Genomic DNA, 21,971 nt, shown 5'->3' with positions numbered 1-21,971 from the left:
GTCTCAGTTGCCTACACTTAACCTATGAGTTAAGTTGAACCAAGCTATATGATCCCCCAAATGGGCCTCACTCTTTTAACTCATGACTCTTCACAAGCCATTGACTCCGTCTGGGAAATCCCACTCTCCTTCTCTTACCACACCCCTTCCCACAGTAAATTAGGTGTCCTTTTTTAATGTGCCCCCGATAACCCTGAACAGTATTTATCACATTCTATTTTAGATACCTGTTTGATTGCTGGTTCATTTCATCTAGTCAGATCTTCCCACTTCCTCCAATAAGGAACAGAAGCAGCAGTCATATTATAACAGTCCTGTTCTTTCATTTTCTACCATCATAATCTTAAACTACTTTCTTATCCCTTTGTTTATCATCCCCCACCCCAACTCATTTTTTAATTAACCCACTGAGTTTAGGTAGAAGTGTATCTATAGAAGAAGATGTGCACGTAAATTAACTAGATAACAAAACTTCACACTAAAGGGAACATTCTAGAAGTATTTATTTCATTGCTGACTACTTGGTTGCAGCATGCAACTCTCAACGAGCTGCCATTCTCCACTCCTACAGAAGTACCAAATGCTATGGTACCAATACTTAGGTTTTCAGCCTTTCAAAGGCTTTTATTACCAATATCATTACTTAGGATAAGCCTTTTAGGGACTTCAAAGCACTTATTCACTATAAAAAGTAACTTCTTATTTCATGCACAAAACTCCAATTGGCAGACATAGGTCCAAAATGGAAAGAAAAAAATTTTATTCTAGTTTTGTAAATTATCAGGAATAAAATAAGCATTTCTCCTTGCCTTGTTTTAAAGAAACAGAATTTTTTCTCTCTATCAGGAATCAGAACAGTAGGTTTGATGATCCTGAGTTATAAAATTGCTTACTGGTTAAAGTTCTTTCCAAAGATTTTAAGAAGTAGGCTCATTTTCCTGTACAATTTAAAGAAATGTTTGCAGTATGTGTAGTAATTATAGGTTATATTGTAGACCCTTGCGGCAATATTTAAAAGGCCTATTCTCCCCATTTAAAAAAATTCTACCTCAGAAGGTAAAAGGAAATTCCCATTATCCCTGAGCAAAAAAGGGAAAAATCATAGGTACTTTTATTTGTTAATAGAAGCTACTGTAAATGAGTTAGCTATTTCTGGAATATTCTCAGAGAATTACATAACTGAAGCAGATACAAGGTGCTCTCAGATTTTCTCAGATAAATGTGTTTAGTAGTTTGAGTAGTTGCTCTGAAAAATTTCAATTTAATTAACTACGCAGCTGAATATTTTCCATTTTGAAATTTGAGGATATCCTGAGAGGGACATGAAACTATTGGACATAGAGGAATTTAAAAAATGTTAGCAAATTGTGGCAGGAGGAAGAGTGGGGAAAATCGTAGTGGAGAAAAAGTGAGAAAAGGGCAGGACAAAGCTGTAGTCATGAGCCGGCCTCTCTTTGTCACTAAGTCAGGGGCCTCTGGCTATCAGTATGCTACATTCACTCTCAGATTAATATAAACCAGATGCGGAAAAATAAAATTAAGAATGTCCCAAACAAAACATTTAAGTCTTTTAAGGAGTAAATGACAGAAAACATTTTAGCTTCTTAATCACGGAGTGCTATAATTTCAAGGCATCAATATAATTCATTTAACCCTAAAGCAATTGTGCAATAAGCAAAACATCATAAATGGAAAACAACAAAGGTTAACTTCCTACAGGGGCCAATAGACAGGATCTCTTGCAGCACAGCAATTAACCTTCACATACTGGAGTCTTGTTTAAAAGGCCATCAACAACTCAGATTCCTGAAAAATCACAAGTGTCACCAACAAACGGAATGTTGATTAAACAGAGTCCAAAAACTTTCCAAAGGGCTGCCTTCTCTGAAGGGATTTCAGACTGTTGCTAGCACAGGTTGGTTAAGCCAAACCTCACTGACGGGTCCATTAGAGATGAGAATGCCCAGTCAGTGCTGTTTTAAAAATGTAAAACACTGGGAGGGAAATAAACAAATAAAACAATCTACTGTTCCCTAACATATATGGCTTAGCACCCAGAGAAAGCCTCTGCCCCCAAAAGACACTTTCTACATAGGGCTAAGCTTCATTAAATGAGGCGTAATCTTTCATTTTCAGGACATGTCTTTCCTTGCAAGGTCTTTAGAGGCAGAAGTTCCACTTGGATTCTAATACGCATCTCTGTGAGCTCAGCTTCCTGAAAACATACACCTGCTGGGTTCTAGGTTCTTCCTTGCCAGTGACTGGATTCACTACTTCACAGCCACCAGAATCTCACATACACTATTAACATGATGAAAAATACAGCTACTGCTGCAAGTTTGGCGTAAGTGGAACGCATGTTCAAGTACTTCGCATCCTGGCGGTATTTCTTGGACAGACTGGACAAATTGTTAGCCTTCGAATCCAATGCTGTCAAAAAGGAAAAAAGGATAACATCAATTAGTCCCTTAAAGTATTTTATCAAATGTATTAAGACATAAAAATAACCAAAATGAGTGGCACTATTTCAAACCATGAAGCTTAAATTATCACTTTTATTTTAAGGGTAAGGTTGCATACACTGATTAACTCGTGATCCTGAAGCACTGTAAAACCTATAATGCATTTTTAAATTATCAGATCAATTTATGTTCAAATTCTTGAGGCTGTATGCAGGCTCTGGCCTCAGACCCTGGTTCAAATCTTAGCTGTACCAGTCACGTGGTACTGGTCAACTCAGCCTCTCTAAGACCCAGCTTCTTTTGTCTATAAAAATAGGGATTATATAGTAACAATAAACATATCATAGGATGCCTGTAAAGTGAGCACAATGCCTACATACAGTAAACACTTGACAAATGTTAGCTGACCATAACTATCTTCATAATCTCTTAATGGTCTAAATCATATTTGCTCATATTTTGACAAATGATAATCCAGGTAAGATAAAAGATGCAGGTAACCAGAAAATTCAAAGAACCAGACACTGAGTATTAAGCTATATCTCAGTGGTGACTGCTACTAAATTTCTAAGACTTTCCACATAGTAAAGACTATTATTATGAAGATAAAGCTATCAGAAATTATATTTTAACAGATATAGGAAAGCTGTATTATAATGAAAATACAGTCACAGGTGCTAGAAAACCACCAATATCTACTAAATTAAGCTTTTCAGAATCTTAGGCAAAGTTTTTCTTTTTTCCTATAAGGACATTTGTAATATCAGTATCTTCTTTTAATTGTTAACTGAGCACTTAGAGAAATAGTCAGATATACACAAGCTAGACTGGGCTTAAAATATATGGCATATTTTTAATAATAAAAACAAACTCTCAGTTTGGCATAAATAAATTCTAATAAAACTTTTTACTTCTTTAAAATTTTGAAAAACTATATTGCAATCTGAATTTATTTGTTCTTCCTTGGAGAACGCTTTTGGAATATTTGGAGTTGCTTAATAGAGACTGGTTTTGATTGAGAAATGTGGCATTACTTAATAACACAGGCATGCCAGCCATTTCCAAATTAGAACTTGTCCTGTAAGAAAAGCGCCTAGTGCAAAAAACAGTTAAGGGATGAGAAATAGCCATGACAATGCTGCAAGGAATCTTTCCAGCCAGTCTACTAGAATGTACAATCCATTGGACAGAGGTTTTTAACTACTACTATGTTTATTACTATATTCCCAGTGCCTAGAATGTGATCTGGCATACAGTCAGTGAAAAATACAGTGAAAAATCAATCAATAAATATTTGCTACATGAATCTAAATCTGCTGAGAATACCTGGGCAAAGAAATAAATATTAGGTCATATGAAATAATTAATAGTTAAGAGAATTCCTTTACACTGGAACATTTGGAAACACATAGTTTCATAAAGACAAAGTTATTGCTTGGAGAAGTCATTTAGCAAATATTCATGTTATGGGCACCATGAGAAGTGCTAGAGGATACAATTATGATCAAAACATACATGATCTCTATATTTGTGGAATTTACAGACTAATAGGGTGACATCTTTGGATAAAAAATAAAACCTATGGCTTAAAAGAAACAGGTATATTTAGGCAGTAAAAAAGGCATAATTTGATCTTGTTAAAAGAACCCACAGGAACTATTCTTGGGTCATAAATGCAAAGTTGATTAGCTCTAAAACTTTAAAACTTAGAAGGAGAAAAAGGTGTAAAAGATGGACTCTTATTATACAGAAGCTTAAAGAGGAAGAGAACATTTTTTGAGGTGGCCTAATCTTTCCACTGTCTTCATATATGCTCTGTTCAGCATATGCTTTTTCTTCCTCTTAAAATACCACTCTTCACTCCTTCCTGATCTATCAAAACTCAAAAAATCTTTCCTGTTCATTTATCTACTTCCTTCTACATTTTTATAGCTCTTATTGTCTATAGATCTATATATAATGATTTAAAACTGTCATTCACTGAAGATGGACAAGGACTCCAAAAGCCAACAAATTCTGCCAGTGTAACGTTTATAGTAAGCTACTTTTCTGAGTCTTTGCTTCTTTATCTGTGAAACCAGTTTGATATCACCCACTTCACATGGGATTACTCTAAAGAATAACTAAGATATATGTAAAGTCCCCCTACCATATTGCCTAGCACAACGTAAGTGTTCAACTGATGTTTGTTCCCTTATACTATCTATAAATTACTCTGTGACAATCTTTCTTATCTTCCCAATCACATGAAGTTATTTAAGGGTAGAACTGTACTTCTTTTTTAATCAGCATATCAGCTTTGTAGCAATCAGCAAAGCACTAGAAGAAAATCCATTACACTTTTGATAAATTGACCAGTATATAAATTTTGGATTTAAGAAAAATTCCTGTGCTGGTTTACTTTATCCCAAGTAGAACCTGTGAGTCTGTAATGATGAAAATTTACACAGACTCACAAATCCAAAATCTGATGTTTAAAGAGTTTGAAGCTATATGCTGGGACAACTGCTGACTACAGACATAAAGGTTAAAATCTGCAATTCATAATAAAGGAAAACCCATTATTCCTGAATATGTAACAAGGCTGAATTCAAAAAATACACATTAAGGAAACTACTTGTGATGATTACTGTGAAAGAAATAAAAGAAGTATATGAAATAGATATGAAACACATAAATACTACTTTTAAAAAGTATATGACAAACCCACAGCCAACATAGTCCTCAATGATGAAAAACTGAAAGCATTTCCACTAAGATCAGGAACAAGACAAGTTTGCCCACTCTCACCACTCTTATTCAACATAGTTTTGGAAGTTTTAGCCACAGCAATTAGAGAAGAAAAGGAAGTAAAAGGAATCCAAATCGGAAAAGAAGAAGTAAAGCTGTCACTGTTTGCAGATGACATGATACTATACATAGAGAGTCCTAAAGATGCTACCAGAAAACTACTAGAGCTAATCAATGAATTTGGTAAAGTAGCAGGATACAAAATTAATGCACAGAAATCTCTGGCATTCCTATACACTAATGATGAAAAATCTGAAAGTGAAATCAAGAAAACACTCCCATTTACCACTGCAACAAAAAGAATAAAATATCTAGGAATAAACCTACCTAAGGAGACAAAAGACCTGTATGCAGAAAATTATAAGACACTGATGAAAGAAATTAAAGATGATACAAATAGATGGAGAGATATACAATGTTCTTGGATTGGAAGAATCAACATTGTGAAAATGACTCTACTACCCAAAGCAATGTACAAATTCAATGCAATCCCTATCAAACTACCACTGGCATTTTTCACACAACTAGAACAAAAAATTTCACAATGTGTATGGAAACACAAAAGACCCTGAATAGCCAAAGCAATCTTGAGAATGAAAAACGGAGCTGGAGGAATCAGGCTCCCTGACTTCAGACTATACTACAAAGCTACAGTAATCAAGACAGTATGGTACTGGCACAAAAACAGAAAGACAGATCAATGCAACAGGATAGAAAGCCCAGAGATAAACCCATGCACATATGGTCACCTTATCTTTGATAAAGGAGGCAAGAATGTACAGTGGAGAAAGGACAGCCTCTTCAATAAGTGGTGCTGGGAAAACTGGACAGGTACATGCAAAAGTATGAGATTAGAACACTCCCTAACACCATACACAAAAATAAGCTCAAAATGGATTAAAGACCTAGATGTAAGGCCAGGAACTATCAAACTCTTAGAGGAAAACATAGGCAGAACACTCTATGACATAAATCACAGCAAGATCCTTTTTGACCCACCTCCTAGAGACATGGAAATAAACACAAAAATAAACAAATGGGACCTAATAAAACTGCAAAGCTTTTGCACAGCAAAGGAAACCATAAACAAGACCAAAAGACAACCCGCAGAATGAGAGAAAATATTTGCAAATGAAGCAACTGACAAAGGATTAATCTCAAAAATTTACAACCAGCATATGCAGCTCAATAACAAAAAAACAAACAATCCAATCCAAAAATGGGCAGAAGACCTACATAGACATTTCTCCAAAGAAGATATACAGACTGCCAACAAACACACGAGAGAATGCTCAACATCACTAATCATTAGAGAGAATGCTCAACATCATTAATCATTAGAGAAATGCAAATCAAAACTACAATGAGATATCATCTCACACCAGTCAGAATGGCCATCATCAAAAAATCTGGAAACAATAAATGCTGGAGCAGGTGTGGAGAAAAGGGAACACTCTTGCACTGCTGGTAGGAATGTGAATTGGTACAGCCGCTATGGAGAACAGTGTGGAGGTTCCTTAAAAACTACAAATAGAACTGCCATATGACCCAGCAATCCCACTACTGGGCATATACCCTGAGAAAACCATAATTCCAAAAGAGTCATGTACCAAAATGTTCATTGCAGCTCTATTTACAATAGCCAGGAGGTGGAAACAACCTAAGTGTCCATCATCGGATGAATGGATAAAGATGTGGCACATATATACAATGGAATATTACGCAGCCATAAAAAGAAACAAAACTGAGTTATTTGTAGTGAGGTGGATGGACCTAGAGTCTCTTATACAGAGTGAAGTAAGTCAGAAAGAGAAAGACAAATACCATATGCTAACACATATATATGGAATCTAAGAAAAAAAAAATGTCATGAAGAACCTAGGGGTAAGATGGGAATAAAGACACAGACTTACTAGAGAACAGACCTGAGGATATGGGGAGGGGGAAGGGTAAACTGTGACAAAGTGAGAGAGTGGCATGGACATATATACACTACCAAACGTAAGGTAGATAGCTAGTGGGAAGCAGCCTCATAGCACAGGGAGATCAACTCGGTGCTTTGTGACCACCTAGAGGAGTGGGATAGGGAGGGTGGGAGGGAGGGAGACACAAGAGGGAAGAGATATGGGAACATATGTATATGTATAACTGATTCACTTTGTTATAAAGCAGCAACTAACACACCATTGTAAAGCAATTATACTCCAATAAAGATGTAAAAAAAAAGTATATGCTCACATTAAACATTTAGGTAACATTTAAGCATTAAGTAAACATACATATTTTTAGGTAAATTAGTACACACACATACATATAACACATTATGTGCTAAAAAACATTACATATGTAAGTGCTTTAAGGATTGGAAGGACAAAAGAGATTAATGCATTGTGGGATATAAGGATCAGGTAAGGCTTTTTTAAAGAGGCAGTTCTTATCTAGATCCTAAAGAAGGTCCAGGATGATGAGGACACTGACCTGGCTGAGGCAGAATGTTTGTGAACTAGGGAGAATGAGAGACATTTGCAATCTACTTATCTTCCATTATAGAGAACACAGTGCCTTGCACATTACAAGTACTCAGTTAATAATGACTGAATGAGTGAAAAGTAAGTTGAGATGAGACTAGACCTTATCTTGTAGTCACAGGTTTTAAAAGTTTTTCAGCAGAGGAATGCCTTGATGAAAATGGCATTTTATAACATTTGATCTGTCAGCAGTAAAGTCTCCCAAAGTGGCTACTCAGCAAACTATTGCAATAAATCTTTGACAATTTCCTCTCATTCTTCTTTTCATTTCCCTTAAGTGTTTCTGTAAATATTGATTTAACTGTGTAAATATCTTGGAAACAGTAATTGCTTCTGATATGGAATGAGACTACATTGTTCCAACTCAATAGAAACTAACCACACTAGGAAGAAACATATATATTGGAAGCTTGCAATGTAATCCATTTTTGAAAGATGAATTCTTAACAGTACTAGATAGAATCTGACAGCATAAAAGGTACTCCCAAATAAGCTATCCTTGCCTATGGAATAAGAGCCACTTATTCATAAGACTCATACTGCTTTTAGAGACCTGAGAGTGCTTCTCCCCGTTGTAGTACTTCTTCAATATTGGCCACCATGATCCTCTGCACATCTTGCAATTCAGTGTTGATGGAGCCTAGGTTTCTCCGAGCACGACTGTCAATGTAAAGCTTCTTGGTTTTCTGAATGTAGGTATCTAGAATGATGAAGAAAAGTGACTGTTAACAACTTCTTTCGTGTCCATCAAAGAAGTAGGAAAGAGTAAATTCTGAGTTTCTCCTGGATCTGCAACTGTTCGTGATTAACCAAGCTTTTGAATGAGTATCAATGGGACAGGCGTTTCCCAAAATACTACTACAAAACTGCATGCTCATTCAGTTTTGCCAATGTCTATATAATGCAAAACTATGAAAAGAATGATTATTAAAGATTATATTTTCAACTTTTAGAAAAAATCTTAAGATGTGTGTGCTTGATACCCTTCATTTGCCTCTAGATCTGCAGGAAGCTGACCTGCATGGATTACATCAATGGGTTCCTTGCCCTCTAGCTTCTGGTTAGGTTCAGCCAATGGGGGAGCCCCAAGAGTACGGAAGAAGGGGAGTGGATAGTGATATCAAAGTATTTATTCCCCTAGCTCCTCCCTGAGAAGTCATCTTGGGCTGGCAGTATACCTCCACCAAAAGTTACTGCTCCTCTCAAACGGGCCTTTTCCATAAATGTTCTCCTTCCTAGTTCCAGAAACTGCTTTCTCTTATCCATTCAGGCTTAGAGATGATAACAATTACCATGCTACTGGTCTCAGGTTACTGTACCTTACAGTTCATCTATAACCCATTCATATCTCTGTATATAAATCCTTTAAGCTAATTTGAGTATACCAACTATTTCCTGTGTGACCTTGATACAGCAGTCTTATTTTTTTATTGGGTTTACTGAACCGCTATTGTCTACAAAAATAAAATTTGCAAAACAAGACATTATAAAAATTAGCACTTGGAGAGCTTATAGTTTTGAAACACTGGAATGCTTTGCTAGATTTCTTAATTTCTAAAAAGCAAGAGGACCCATTTATCTAGCAAACTCAAAACACTTCAGAAATTCAGAGATAGTAAAACCAATTTTTTTTTAACTAAAAATGTCAGTGATGTAGTCTAATCATACTTGTTCTCACTTCCTCTACTTAAAGGCCATTTCCTTTGATCTATTGCCATCAGATACTTTACCAGATCTGACCAGTAATGAGTCTTTCTATAATTCTTATACAAATATGGACACCCATGCTCACTACTTCTGCATGTAGTAAATGTTATGCCCCAATGCCATATATCCTCTAGTACTTAAATTAGAGGATCTCGTTCACCATTCCTTCTGATTTCCAAACTCTGATTTCCATAAAATGAGTCTCACTGTGAGTATGTGAGTGTGTGTGTGGCGGGGGAGGTGAGGAGGTTGGGTTGGGGGAAAAAAGAACTCAGTTATTACATGTCAATCTAGATCTTTAGACACAGTTTTTTTACCCAAATGAAGAATCAAACTAAATAACAAAAAAGAGCAAAGGGCAACAAGTTCTATGAGGAAAAAAATCAAAAGATCAGAGAAAATTACTTATGAGAAGGAAGCCTCATTCATTCAAAAGGACAAAAGACATGGACTAGGAGGGATAATCCAAAACTTCAGTAGGTAAGCATAAAAATAAAAAAAGTGTCAAAATTGTATCAATAGCTCCTGCATATCGACTACTCCCTTGATAGAGAGGTGATGTGCAAAAACTTACCGAACTCAATAAAGGAATAGGGTCTAGACACAGTTGGCACCTTCTTCCCATGCTGTTCATCAAACTCTGAATGTAAATCTTCTAGGTAGGCAAAAGCCAACTTTTTAGGGAAGGCAGCTTCACACAGAACCAAATAACACACCCCCTGTTCAATAATGTAGCTGCAGAGACAAAAAAAAGCAAGAAAAAGTTGTTTGTAGATTAACAACACCTCCAACAATCTGAAATAGACTTTCAGTGCCATACAAACCTTGTTTTTTGGCCATGCCACACAGCTTATGGGATCTTAGTTCCCCATCCAGGGATTGAACCTGGGCCCTTGGCAGTGAAAGTGTGGACCACCAGGGAATTCCCTATACAAACTTTTTAAAATATTCTAGCCCAAGCCCTTTGAGGCTAACTAAATCAGAAAGTCAATTTCAAACCAAAAATCACTGGAATCAGAAAGCAAACATCTTCCCATTATTAGATGTATATTCCAAAAGGAGTATTTAGACATATTTATTAATTACATAATTCTTCAACTAAAATATCTTAATACATAAGACTTTTTCTTGAAAACCCGGAGTTGTGACTCCATCTACCCTTTGATTACGTGTGGTAAACAAGTATATACACATTTAAATTTCTTCCAGCTATAAGAAAAATAGTGGAATTGGAAATTTTTGTGGATACTTAAAAGTTGGAAGTTAATGTCACAATATTTACTGGGTACAGAAAAGAATCTCAGGACTAATAATATTCCCGAATTTCCAGGATAGGAGAGCTCTGTATTGACTGCAAATTGTTCAATAACAGAACTGACTCCTCTTGTGAGAGTGACCTCCCTGGCAGTCTGGAAGAGGCTATATGACTACACGTCTGAGATAGTTTTAGAAAGAGGTTAGGTTACTCAGTGGTATTCAAACTTTTTAGCCATAGTACTCTTTATTTCAGCAAAAATTATATCCAGAAGACTAATATGTACAGCAAATAAAATGAGAAGAAGTTCTTTAGCTTAAGTAGGAGTTTAAGGGCCCAAAGAATTACACATACCCCCACCCCTGTCCTTTCTATGTCCTTCCTAAGGCATCCTATGGCTCCACAGAGCATAGTTTATAGTCTATTATATTATATGATCTCTCATGCCCTTTAAAATAATAATAATAACAACAATAATAACAATAATAATAATACTGCTGTCCTATTTCTTGCTTGGGCACCTAAATTAACCGGTCTCCTTGCCTTCTAGACCATCTTCTAAACCACTAGCTTTATTCCTAAAAAGTAAATATGATATTGCTTAAAAACTCTAGAGGTTCCCTACTACCTATAAAATAAAATCATACACCGTGGTATAGTATTCAGAGCCCTCCAAAACAAGTGTAGGCTGCTTTCCATCATATATCCTAACACACCGAACAACGTGTTGTTCTCCAATAAGCTAGGTTCTTTCACATGCTCGTGGACTTCTGCTTATATTGTTTTTTTCTAACTATAATATTCTTTTATGTACCTGGAGAAACCTTGTTCATTTTCATATGCTCAATTCTACTATAATTTTTTCTGTGAAATTTCTCTCTATTCTCCCTCCCTCTTTCCCCTTTCCTGAAACTTACTCTCTATAAATGGGAATTTATTGCTTCCTTCTCTCTGCTCTACAGCACTTCTTGTCCTAAGGTATTACAGTATAGTTGTTTGTGTATATGTCTCTCTCTGCTAATAAGAGGATAAGGTAAAACATTACAGGCAAGACTTAATACACTGTCTGACAAAGAATAAATCTTTAATAAACAGTTCTTGGATGGAAATAAAGGAAGAGATGAGATTATAAAGAACCAAGCAGAAGAAAATCTCTCTTCAATTCCATGAGATCTTTCCTACATCCTTTTTGTTCCTAACCCATGGTAGAGATAAAAATACTATATAATGAAGTGCCTCTAATATTTTTTGATATTGAAATACCTTACAAAACTTAATATTCACTACTTTATTAACCAATAGGCCAGGGTTTTGTTTTGGTTTTGATTCTTTATACTTGTTTGCTTGTTCTTGATGAGTAAAGGGTTTGTTTGTTTGAGTTAAACAGAGCAGGTTCTTCCCAGGTCTATATTATCTTGGTATCTGCGTTCCTAACATAGTAAGGATTATTTAGCTTATTCTTTTTTATTTTCACCTGATCTTCTTGCCCTCTCTTTTCTTGTTTAAATCCTTCCTGTTTTATCAATTTCAAACTTGACATGTATTAAACATTTAATACCAATTATTTGTAGATAATCTGAAATCCAATAAAGTTGCTTTGATCCCTCTCTCAGCTGTATGCATTGTCTATAACCACTGATTAGATGCCCTTAAATTATCTTTTATAATTTTCTTTTTTCTAAATAAAAACTAACACTTATTGACTATTCTCTATGTGCCAGACAAGATGTTAAGTGATATACATGGATTCTCTCATAATCCTCACAAAACTATTATTCCCTATTTTATAGAGGAAACTGAGGCCCAGAGAAGTACATGTGAGTTGCTCAAGGTTACATTGTCAGTAAATGTTTGAGCAAGGGTACTAACCTACATGTGTCTGGCTCCAAGAAGCTCCCAAAGCAAAAGTTACCTATTACTGCATGATATGTATAGCATTTACTAGACACAGGATAACAGGTTGAATTATTGTATGGAAATTGAATAAAGAAACCAAGATTTCAGTTTTGCAGAATTAGAGCCAGGAAAGTTGCTTCCATGGAGCGACTATATTTTTAAAGTTACCTTTACTTTTTAAAAAGTTCCCATTCTTATCAGGTGTTACTTGTATTTACTGTATTTCATATTTAAATAATCACAAAGAAATCAGGACTATACTCACTGAAAAGTCATGGCACCAGCTTCCAAGGTGCATCTGGTAGGGGACTGTTCATTCAACTTTCGAAAGAGTTGCTTAGCCTGACTCTGGTACTGTTGAAGGTCCCGGCCAGACTGAAAGAAGACACCTTCATTTAAGAATTTTCCACCAAAAAAGCAGTACCAATTTGTGAGAAGCATCATATTTTGAGGACACTATGTGAAGACGGTCCTTCATTTACAGGTTAGTAAGATTTATTTTAACAAAATAAAAGTGGCCTATTTTAGAGAAAAAAGGAGGACCAAATCCCGAGTTTTTCAACAAAGTCACGATAGTTATTTGCTAAAAAGCAAAAGTGTACTCCTTAAGGCACTCTTTCAATCCAGTGTTCTTTCCACTATTAGGTCAGTGCCCTCCTCCTAACCCATTTCACTTGCACAGTTACTGGCAGAGAACTGTACAACATGTTCCATACTCAGGGGAAAGCCCTGGGAGCAACAGACTGAATGAATCATCTCATTTTTGTGCTGAAATATCAAGCAAAATCTTCCATAAAGTGTTACAGTATTGAGCATTTAAGCAAAACCGTGTGCACCCATGACTGCAAATTATTATGAACACTATAACTGAAATTAGGTAAAAATGAATAAGAGCAAGGACAAAGATTGGAAAGTCCAATATCCTTTACTAAATAAATCTATTTGGTTCCTGAGTTTGGAAAGCAAAAGTCTGGGTAGCAAGGGGTATGTTCATACAAAAATGAAAATAATAACATTTGGATGATAGAGTTACAGGCAATATTTTCCTAAACAATTTCTAAATGATTTTACAATATTTTTTAAAGAGAGGAAGAAGTCTACTGGGGGAAACAGCAATGTCATTTCAAAAGGAGAAAATCATACCTCAATAACCTACTAGATCCAAAATGGAAAAGAAGTGCATGAAGAATGGGAAGCAAATATACATTATTTATTCATCCACATACTGGGGGAAACAAACAAATAACTTTTGCCATGTGATGGGAAGGAATTATTTTATTTTGGATTATTTAGTTTGAATTGAAAGATCTAACACTGTCTCTCCTTGGTAGATGTTTAATAACTAAATGTTTAAATAGAAAAGTGTTTACACAGGGTTCTCCTAGGGACTGGACCTACGGTATAACTATGAGAAAGTACAAAGTGAAACTTAAAATTCCAGATGGTGAACCACTGAGCTGAGAGTAAAATCATTCAAGGAAGCAATGATAAAATCGTGTAACTGGCAGATAAACAAATGTACAAGTATAGGATTCTAAGCTATATTTAAAATAGTGAACTGGAAGTGCAAATCAAAACCACAATGAGATATCACCTCACTCCTGTTAGAATGGCTACTATCAAAAAGACAAGAAATAACAAGTGTTGGTGAGGATGTGGAGAAAAGGGAACCCTTGTGAACTGTTGGTGGGAATGTAAATGGGTGCAGCCACAATGGAAAACAGTATGGAGGTTCCTCAAAAAGTTAAGAATAGAACTACGACATGATCCAGCAATTCCACTTCTGGGTATTTATCTGAAGAAAACGAAACACTAATTTAAAAAGATATATGCATCCTATGCTAACTGCAGCATTATTTACAATAGCCAAGATATGGAAATAATCAAGTGTTCATCAACAGACAAATGGATAAAGAAGATGTGGTATATATACACAATGAAATACTATTCAGCCATTAAAAAAGACTGGAATCCTGCTCAAAAAACAAGCTCATAGATAGAGAATGGACTGGTGACTGCCAGAGGGGAGGTGGGTGGGGGAGTGGGCAAAATGGGTGAAGGGAATCAAAAAGCACAAACTTCCAGTTATAAAATAAGTCATGAGGATATAATGTACAGCATGGTGACTATAGTTAATAATACTGTATTGCATTATTTGAAAGTTGTTAAGACAGTAAAACTTAAATGTCCTCATCACAAGAAGAAACAAGAATAAAAATTTTCGTAACTATTTTTTCATGATGGAGGGTAACTAGACTTATTGTGGTGATCATTTCACAGTGTCTACAAATATTGAATCACTATGTTGTACATCTGAAACTATTATGTTATATGTCAATTATAACTCAAAATAAAATAAAAACATTAAATGGTGAACTGGAAATTTCAATATAAATAAGGAAGTAACTAAGCATGAGGTGAGCCAGGGGAGTTAGGCAGAGACCACTAGAAATATCGATTTGTAGTTTAACACTGTTTTTATGGCAACGATTTGTTATAAGGCTGTTCACTTGAGAAATACTCGTACATTAACATGTATATGTGTATTGTTATATATTAACAATACTTTGTAATAATTAACATTATAATGTATATTAACATTATCATATTAAACAGTATTGCTAATCTATATATTGTTTTTCTCATGACTGGTCAGCCAGGTGGGGAGAGTGAATACCATCACATGCTTTGAACTAGTGCACAATATCCTATGTTCCTAAATTTGAGTGGTACTTGTCAATCTGTTGGCTTCACCAATGTTGTTATGTGGCATTCCGACCCCAGAGAATATATCTGATATATAATCTCAGATATATTCTCATATCTGACCCCACAACAGTAGATTAAAGGGATGCAAACAAAGTTGGAGACACTACTAAAGTGCCAAGAAATAATACCAACACAGACCAATGATTTTCAACCTTGGCTTCACACAAGAATCACCTAGAATTTTTTTTTTTTTTTGCGGTATACAGGCCTCTCACTGTTGTGGCCTCTCCCGTTGCGGAGCACAGGCTCCAGACGTGCAGGCTCGGCGGCCATGGCTCACGGGCCCAACCGCTCCGCGGCATGTGGGATCTTCCCGGACTGGGGCGCGAATCCGTGTCCCCTGCATCGGCAGGTGGACTCTCAACCACTGCGCCACCAGGGACGCGCACCTAGAATTCTTAAAAAAACTACTCCTGCCCAATCTCCACCCCCAAATCAATTAAATCAGTGTCTCAGAGGTATTCATAAAATAACCACAACCATAAATGTTAATTATAAGTTTTTTGACAGCTAAAGGCAGGTGAGCACCTTAAAGGAACTAGTTAAATAAATACATGGCAAATAAAAAGAATGAAATTCTACCATTTGCAACAACATGGATGAACCTAGAGGGTATTATGCTTAGTGAAATAAGTCAGAAAAAGACAAATACTGTATGTTATCACTTATAGGTGGAATCTAAAAAATAAAACAAATGAATGAATATAACAAATCAGAAACAGACTCGCAGATATAGAGAACAAACTAGTGGCTACCAGTAAGAAGAGGGGAGGGAAGAGGGGCAAGACAGCAGTAGGGGGGATTAAGAGGTACAAACTACTATGTATAAAATAAAAAAGCTACATGGATATATTGTGCGGCACAGGGAATATAGCCAATATTTTATAACAACTTTAAAATGAAGTATAATCTATAAAAATATTGAATTACTATATTCTAAGTGTGAAACTAACATAATATAGTAAACCAACTACACTTCAATTAAAAAAAAAAGAAATGGCAAAAAACTGTCAGTGAAATGAAGATTAGCACAAATCCTTTGACTTTATAAGAGGCACTGTAAATATTACTGCAATCTGAGAGAAAGAGACTAACAACTGTACGAACTACAAGAAACTATGGCCAAAAGCATGCTACAATTTCAGGAATTTACAATGAACAAAGCAGTGACTGCCAATGTATAACACTGGGGACACATCTACATAGGAATTACAGCACGCCAACCAACATTTTACAATGCTGGTTCAGTTGGCATTACCATTCCTGGCAACACGATGCTGGCACAATCTTCCTGGTAGTTATTTTGACAATATGTATTAGAAATTAAAAAGTTTTGCATAATGTTTTATCCAACAATTCCACATCTTCTAACACAACACTGTAAAGCAATTATACTCCAATTAAGGTGTTAAAAAAAATAACATATGGTATATATTTATATAATGGAATACTACAGAGCCATTAAAATGATGCTGTGTAATATTTAATGATATGAGAAGATATTCATTATACACTAAGTGAAAAAAATTAGGTGGAACAGTATTACCGATTATTTGATTTTAAACACACACACAAAGATTAAGGTTAGACATCAAGTGGATATAATTTAAGTAGGGATTACTTAATTTTACCACTACTTTTAATGGTAAAAAAAAAACCACCATTAACTTTTTGATCCTTTTGTTTGTACATATTTACTGAATTTTCTACAATAATCAGAAATTAATTTTATAATGGGAAAATTATTCATTCATCCATTCCTATTTACTGCGTATTTGCACCAACAATATTAGGACCTGGGGCCAATAAGGGGAGGGGCTAGGATTTGAACAATATTAGGACTTGGGGCCAATAAGGGGAGGGGCTAGGATTTGAACCCAGGCAGTCTAGCTCTGAAGCCCCTGCTCCTAAGCATGCTATATCACCTGTATAATTAAAATTGCTTCAGTAATGGTAGATCCACCTTCTAGGTGATATCTTACTATTTAATATTAAATCTAATTCATAGGAAATGCTCAAGAAACCATATGGCAGCTCTGATCTAGATCTCACATAACAACATAATCATGGCTTTACAGATAAATCCTAGGTTCACTTTTAAGATTACAGTCACAAAGGGCTCACAGTCAGCCAGTCTATCTAAAAATAGTTAGATTAGATGTCCTAATTCTGTTTTCTACTTCATCTAGAACAGACTTGATGAAACTTATATACAGTATAATGAAGACAGCTGTTAGCAATCCAATAATGAAGTAGATGTGAATGTCTACACAAATTCTGAAACTAATTTGAGATCATCAGTATATTTAGGATGTGGTTCTGTATACAAAATGCAGGAGGTACAGGGTAGTAAATTGCCACACAACCACAATCCTTTTTATTGCTGTCACCTATGACTGCTGAACAAGTAGTTGTATCAAATGCCATCTTTTGCCTTTATAAGAATGTTTGGCTAAGCTCTTATCATTTGTAAATTCCTGTTGAACTCTATTGATCAAAGGCCGGGGCACCAAGAACCAACCATTTTCTTCTAACAGCAATAACAGTAAGGTGATTAATCAACCCTCAATGATTGGGCGAGTGCGCCAGTTTAACTGTACAAAAGACTATCTGTTTCTTGGGAGTTCCCTGCCCTGTACTCAGTTATATCTAACACCTGAAGAGAACATGGTTCATTTTGAGGTAGAACAGAAAGGTAGATAAAGAAATTGCAAACATCTAAAAAGGAGAAATACATCAGAAAGGAAGAAATAGATAGAATATCAGAGAGTCTAGGTTGGAAAAGAAAAGTTCATCTGTCTACCTGTCTTAGGCCTACATTTCTAGTTATAGCACAGAGGAAACAGTGCATAAGATACTCTGTAGCTTTTTTTTTTAACGCTCTATTGTATTATTTGAATAATTGTTCATCTCCAGTGAGAAGACAGTTTGTACAAGGACTAGCATCTAGTAACCACCTAAGATATGGTATCTGTTATCAATGTAAATAATTGAAAGAATACATTGAATTATTTGGCCTGAACAATTAGGGTACTTAACTATAAAACTATTTGATCAAGATATCCATTTCTAACAAAGTTATTTCCAGACTCCTAAGAAGTAAACACATTACTAAAATGTCTTAGAACAAGTGAAGCAGTTAGGTACTAAGCCTGTAGTGTAGAATCAAACAGATATTGATTAAAAAGAACAAACTAGTGGTTACCAGTGGGGAGAGGGAAGGGAAGAGGGGCATGCTAGGGGTAGGGGATTAAGAGGTACAAACTACTATGTATAAAATAAATAAGCTACAAGGATATATTGTACAGCACAGGGAATATAGCCAATATTTTACAGTAATTATAAACGTGTATAACTATAAAGGAGTATAACCTTTAACAATTGTGGATCACTATGTTGTACATCTCAAACTTATATAATATTGTGAATCAACTGTATCTTAATTAAAAAAATATTTTTTAAAACCAAAACAGTGGTTCTCAACCAGGGTGATTTTGCCCCTCCTCCCCGCAGGTGACACGCAGCAATGTCAGGAAACATTTTTGGTTGTCACAACTAGACGGAGGGTGGTGGCAGTGCTATTGGCATATAAGGTGTAGAGGCCAAGGATGCTGCTAGACATCCTACAATGCACAGGACAGTTTTCCCACAACAAAGAATTATCCATTCCAAAATGTCAACAGTGCCGAAGTTAAAAAACCCTGATGAAAGAACTATCAAATCACTATGTTATGTACCTGGAACTAACATAGTGGTTGTAGGTTAACAGGGAAGGAAGGAAGGGAAAAAAAGGAGGCAGGGAGGAACCCTGGTGAAAAATTCTGTTGTGCTATTTATTAGTTGTGTGACTTTAAGCAAGAGACCTATGCTCTCTTAGCCTCAGAGATTCCTTATCTATAAATGGGGATAATAATAGTACCTATCCTAATAGTTGGTATGAAGATTGAATGAAATCATGCATTTAACAGGCTTAACACAATGGTTGGTATGTAGTAGGCACTCTATAAATGTTCTGTATACTATTATAATAGTAAAAATAAGTCAAAGATTCATATTTTTGCAGATATTAAAAGTTTTGGAAAGACGTTATCATTCAAAGTCAAAATTCCTAAAGGAAATCACTATGGAATTACAATCACAAAAATATTTCTGTGTAAAATATCTTTCCTTGTCAATTAAACAAAGCAACCCATCTTGGTAAACTGATACCTAATTTGGAATTAAGAAACACACAGTAGTAAATCAACTAATTTTTTCAATAAAGTATGAAGGCAGAGAATAAGAGCCTACTGATACATGGACTTTCAAATCCAATTTATATTCTTTGCCCACACTGGAATTCAAAGCAATAGTTGGAAAACTGACCAGATTTCTGTCCCTTTGGGAAAACTACTTCTTAATCAAACTACATATCCTTCAAGGAAAATTTCCCCCACACCATCTCCCTTGTTTCAAATCATGTTCCTGCATTCATTATAACAATTTCACTCCTTCTGCACAGTCCCGGAAAATGTTTAACATTGGACAAGAGAAAAATATTTCACAATTGAAAATTCAGGGTATGCTATATTTTTCAAATTTTATCTCAACTTAGACTTTGTCTTGTGGAATAAATAGAAAATATTTCACTTAGCATGACCTGCTAAGCAACTTAGCAACTTCACAATCTGTATCATTACTCTCCTAGAAGTGAAAGTAAACATATTTCCAAATCAAACCTAAAAAGGCATATAACCAAATAGAAGCTTTCCTAATTAGGAGACACTACTGTTGGCTTAGATGTCATTTCTTCTGGGAACACTTTCCTGAGGTCCAAAAATCAATTTAGATACCTTTTGCACGTTCAACCACAGAAACTTCTTCCTATTCCATAGCAGTTATACTACATTATAATTGTTAGTTATCTGGTTTCTCCACTAAACTGTAAGCTCCATGAAAGTAGGGACTATGTTCCCCAAACCCCTGCATTAACACCATGCTTGGCACATCTGATGTGTTTAATGAGGTTTTTTTTTCATGAATATATGAATGAAAAGTTCAAAAAAATGTGCAAAATATTCATCTTTTTTTAGGCCTTGAGGTTTTTTTTTTTTAAATTACATTACTTGGGTTGTATGATAAAGTAAGATAAAGTTGAATACTTTAAATAAATTATATAAATTTCATTCTCAGCCTCCTTTCTTCAGGAACTTCCTGACCTTGCTCCAGGAACTTGTCTCACACCAGAAATTTGCCTTGTGATTTTAAGGCACAAAGCCTCTTCCTCTCAAGCTATCTAGAGGTTTTGTTTTGTTTTTTTAATCAACACAATACATTTTTGAGCACCTACTAGCACAAGGCTGCTATTGTAAAAGCTATGGGAAACACACAGATGACTAAGATTTCTCATTTGCCTGCTAGGAAACTTTGAAAGACAAAGGCAAAATTGTAAAATAAAGGTACAAACCATTACAGGAATATAACACAAGGGTTATAATTCCAACAACAGAAATTTAGTAAGGCTTATTGGAGGTGGGAATTGGGCATAACTTTGAAAGAAGGTACTGTACTGAACTTCAAACAGGTGCATACATGTGGCAATAATACCTCATCTGCTTTCACTAGATGTCAGTAAACTAGGTCAAGGATCAGGTGCTACGAAAAGAGGACTTAGGAGCTGATTTTTCCCAGGACCTGTCAGTCAGCCTTATTAACAGCAAAAAAAAAAAAAAAAGAAATCTTGAATTTTAACAAAGTCCCTAAAGAATTACAGAACACTGGATAATCACAATCGGCCAAACCTATCCCTTCTCCAGAGTTTTTCTAAAAAGAAACAGGTAACACAAAAATCTACCTCCGCCTTCAGGCAAGATTTATTCTAACAGAGATTTATTCTAACAAGACTTATTCTTTTCCACTGCCGAAAGAGGAAAAGCACTTCAGAGGGGTCAGAAACGCCTGGGAGGCCATAAGGGTGTCCCGCGTCCTAAGGAGGAATCCCGTGCTGAGAGCACAGCGCTCTGACAGGAACTTGGGGTCCCGGGGATCTAGCAGCTCACCTGTTCGTCCTCCTGCATCGAGGCGGCCAACGGGAGCCCGTCCGCCACTCGGGCGATCATCGTGAGCAACACCATCTTCACAGGCTACGGAAACTCAACACTGGCCCGGACGGCCGTAGGTGCGTCTTGACTTGCTCCGCCGCGACAACAGTTATACCTCTACCTCAGTTCCCAAAGACCCAGCTGCTCGCGTCTCCGATTCCCGCTGAGGTGGCCGGAAACAAGCTCCAGAGCTCTCCACTACCGGTCCTCAGAATTGGCTTCCCACCGAGAACCACAGCTACCGCACACAAGTTCCGCCGTCTCTCCTTCCGCCTTCAGAAACTTCCAAGGCCCCGCCCACTTTTCTGGATTTCCAGCTTCGAATAAGCCTTGACGCGTGAGAGGGCATGGCACACAAACTGAAATAGAATTTTCTAGTTTCTGACACTTTAAGCTTGGGGAGAGGGCTGGGAATGAGGGTGGGAATTAATGGGTACTTAGATGAAGGATATATGAAAAAACTGACAAGCTATATACCGATATT

At 36.0% G+C, this 21,971-nt stretch overlaps 1 protein-coding gene across 1 annotated transcript; it reads right to left on the bottom strand.

Annotated features, from left to right (window-relative positions):
* Nucleotides 1-736: 736 nt before the first annotated feature.
* SEC22B (SEC22 homolog B, vesicle trafficking protein) lies at nucleotides 737-21,682 on the bottom strand. Its single transcript, XM_022583934.3, has 5 exons — nucleotides 21,446-21,682; nucleotides 12,904-13,013; nucleotides 10,062-10,222; nucleotides 8,334-8,480; nucleotides 737-2,430 (listed from the first exon to the last, which is right to left on the bottom strand). The coding sequence occupies exons 1-5, from the start codon at nucleotides 21,518-21,520 to the stop codon at nucleotides 2,276-2,278; spliced, it is 648 nt and encodes a 215-aa protein (XP_022439642.1). The 5' UTR covers nucleotides 21,521-21,682; the 3' UTR covers nucleotides 737-2,275.
* Between the last annotated feature and the right edge of the window lie 289 nt (nucleotides 21,683-21,971).

The sequence above is a fragment of the Delphinapterus leucas genome, chromosome 1, assembly GCF_059928025.1.
Source record: "Delphinapterus leucas isolate spDelLeu-1000000601 "Yukka" chromosome 1, BTC_Dleu_Yukka2, whole genome shotgun sequence".
Lineage (NCBI taxonomy): Eukaryota > Metazoa > Chordata > Mammalia > Artiodactyla > Monodontidae > Delphinapterus > Delphinapterus leucas.
The sequence above is the reverse complement of the archived record's forward strand: the minus strand, read 5'-3'. Positions and strand labels throughout refer to the sequence as shown.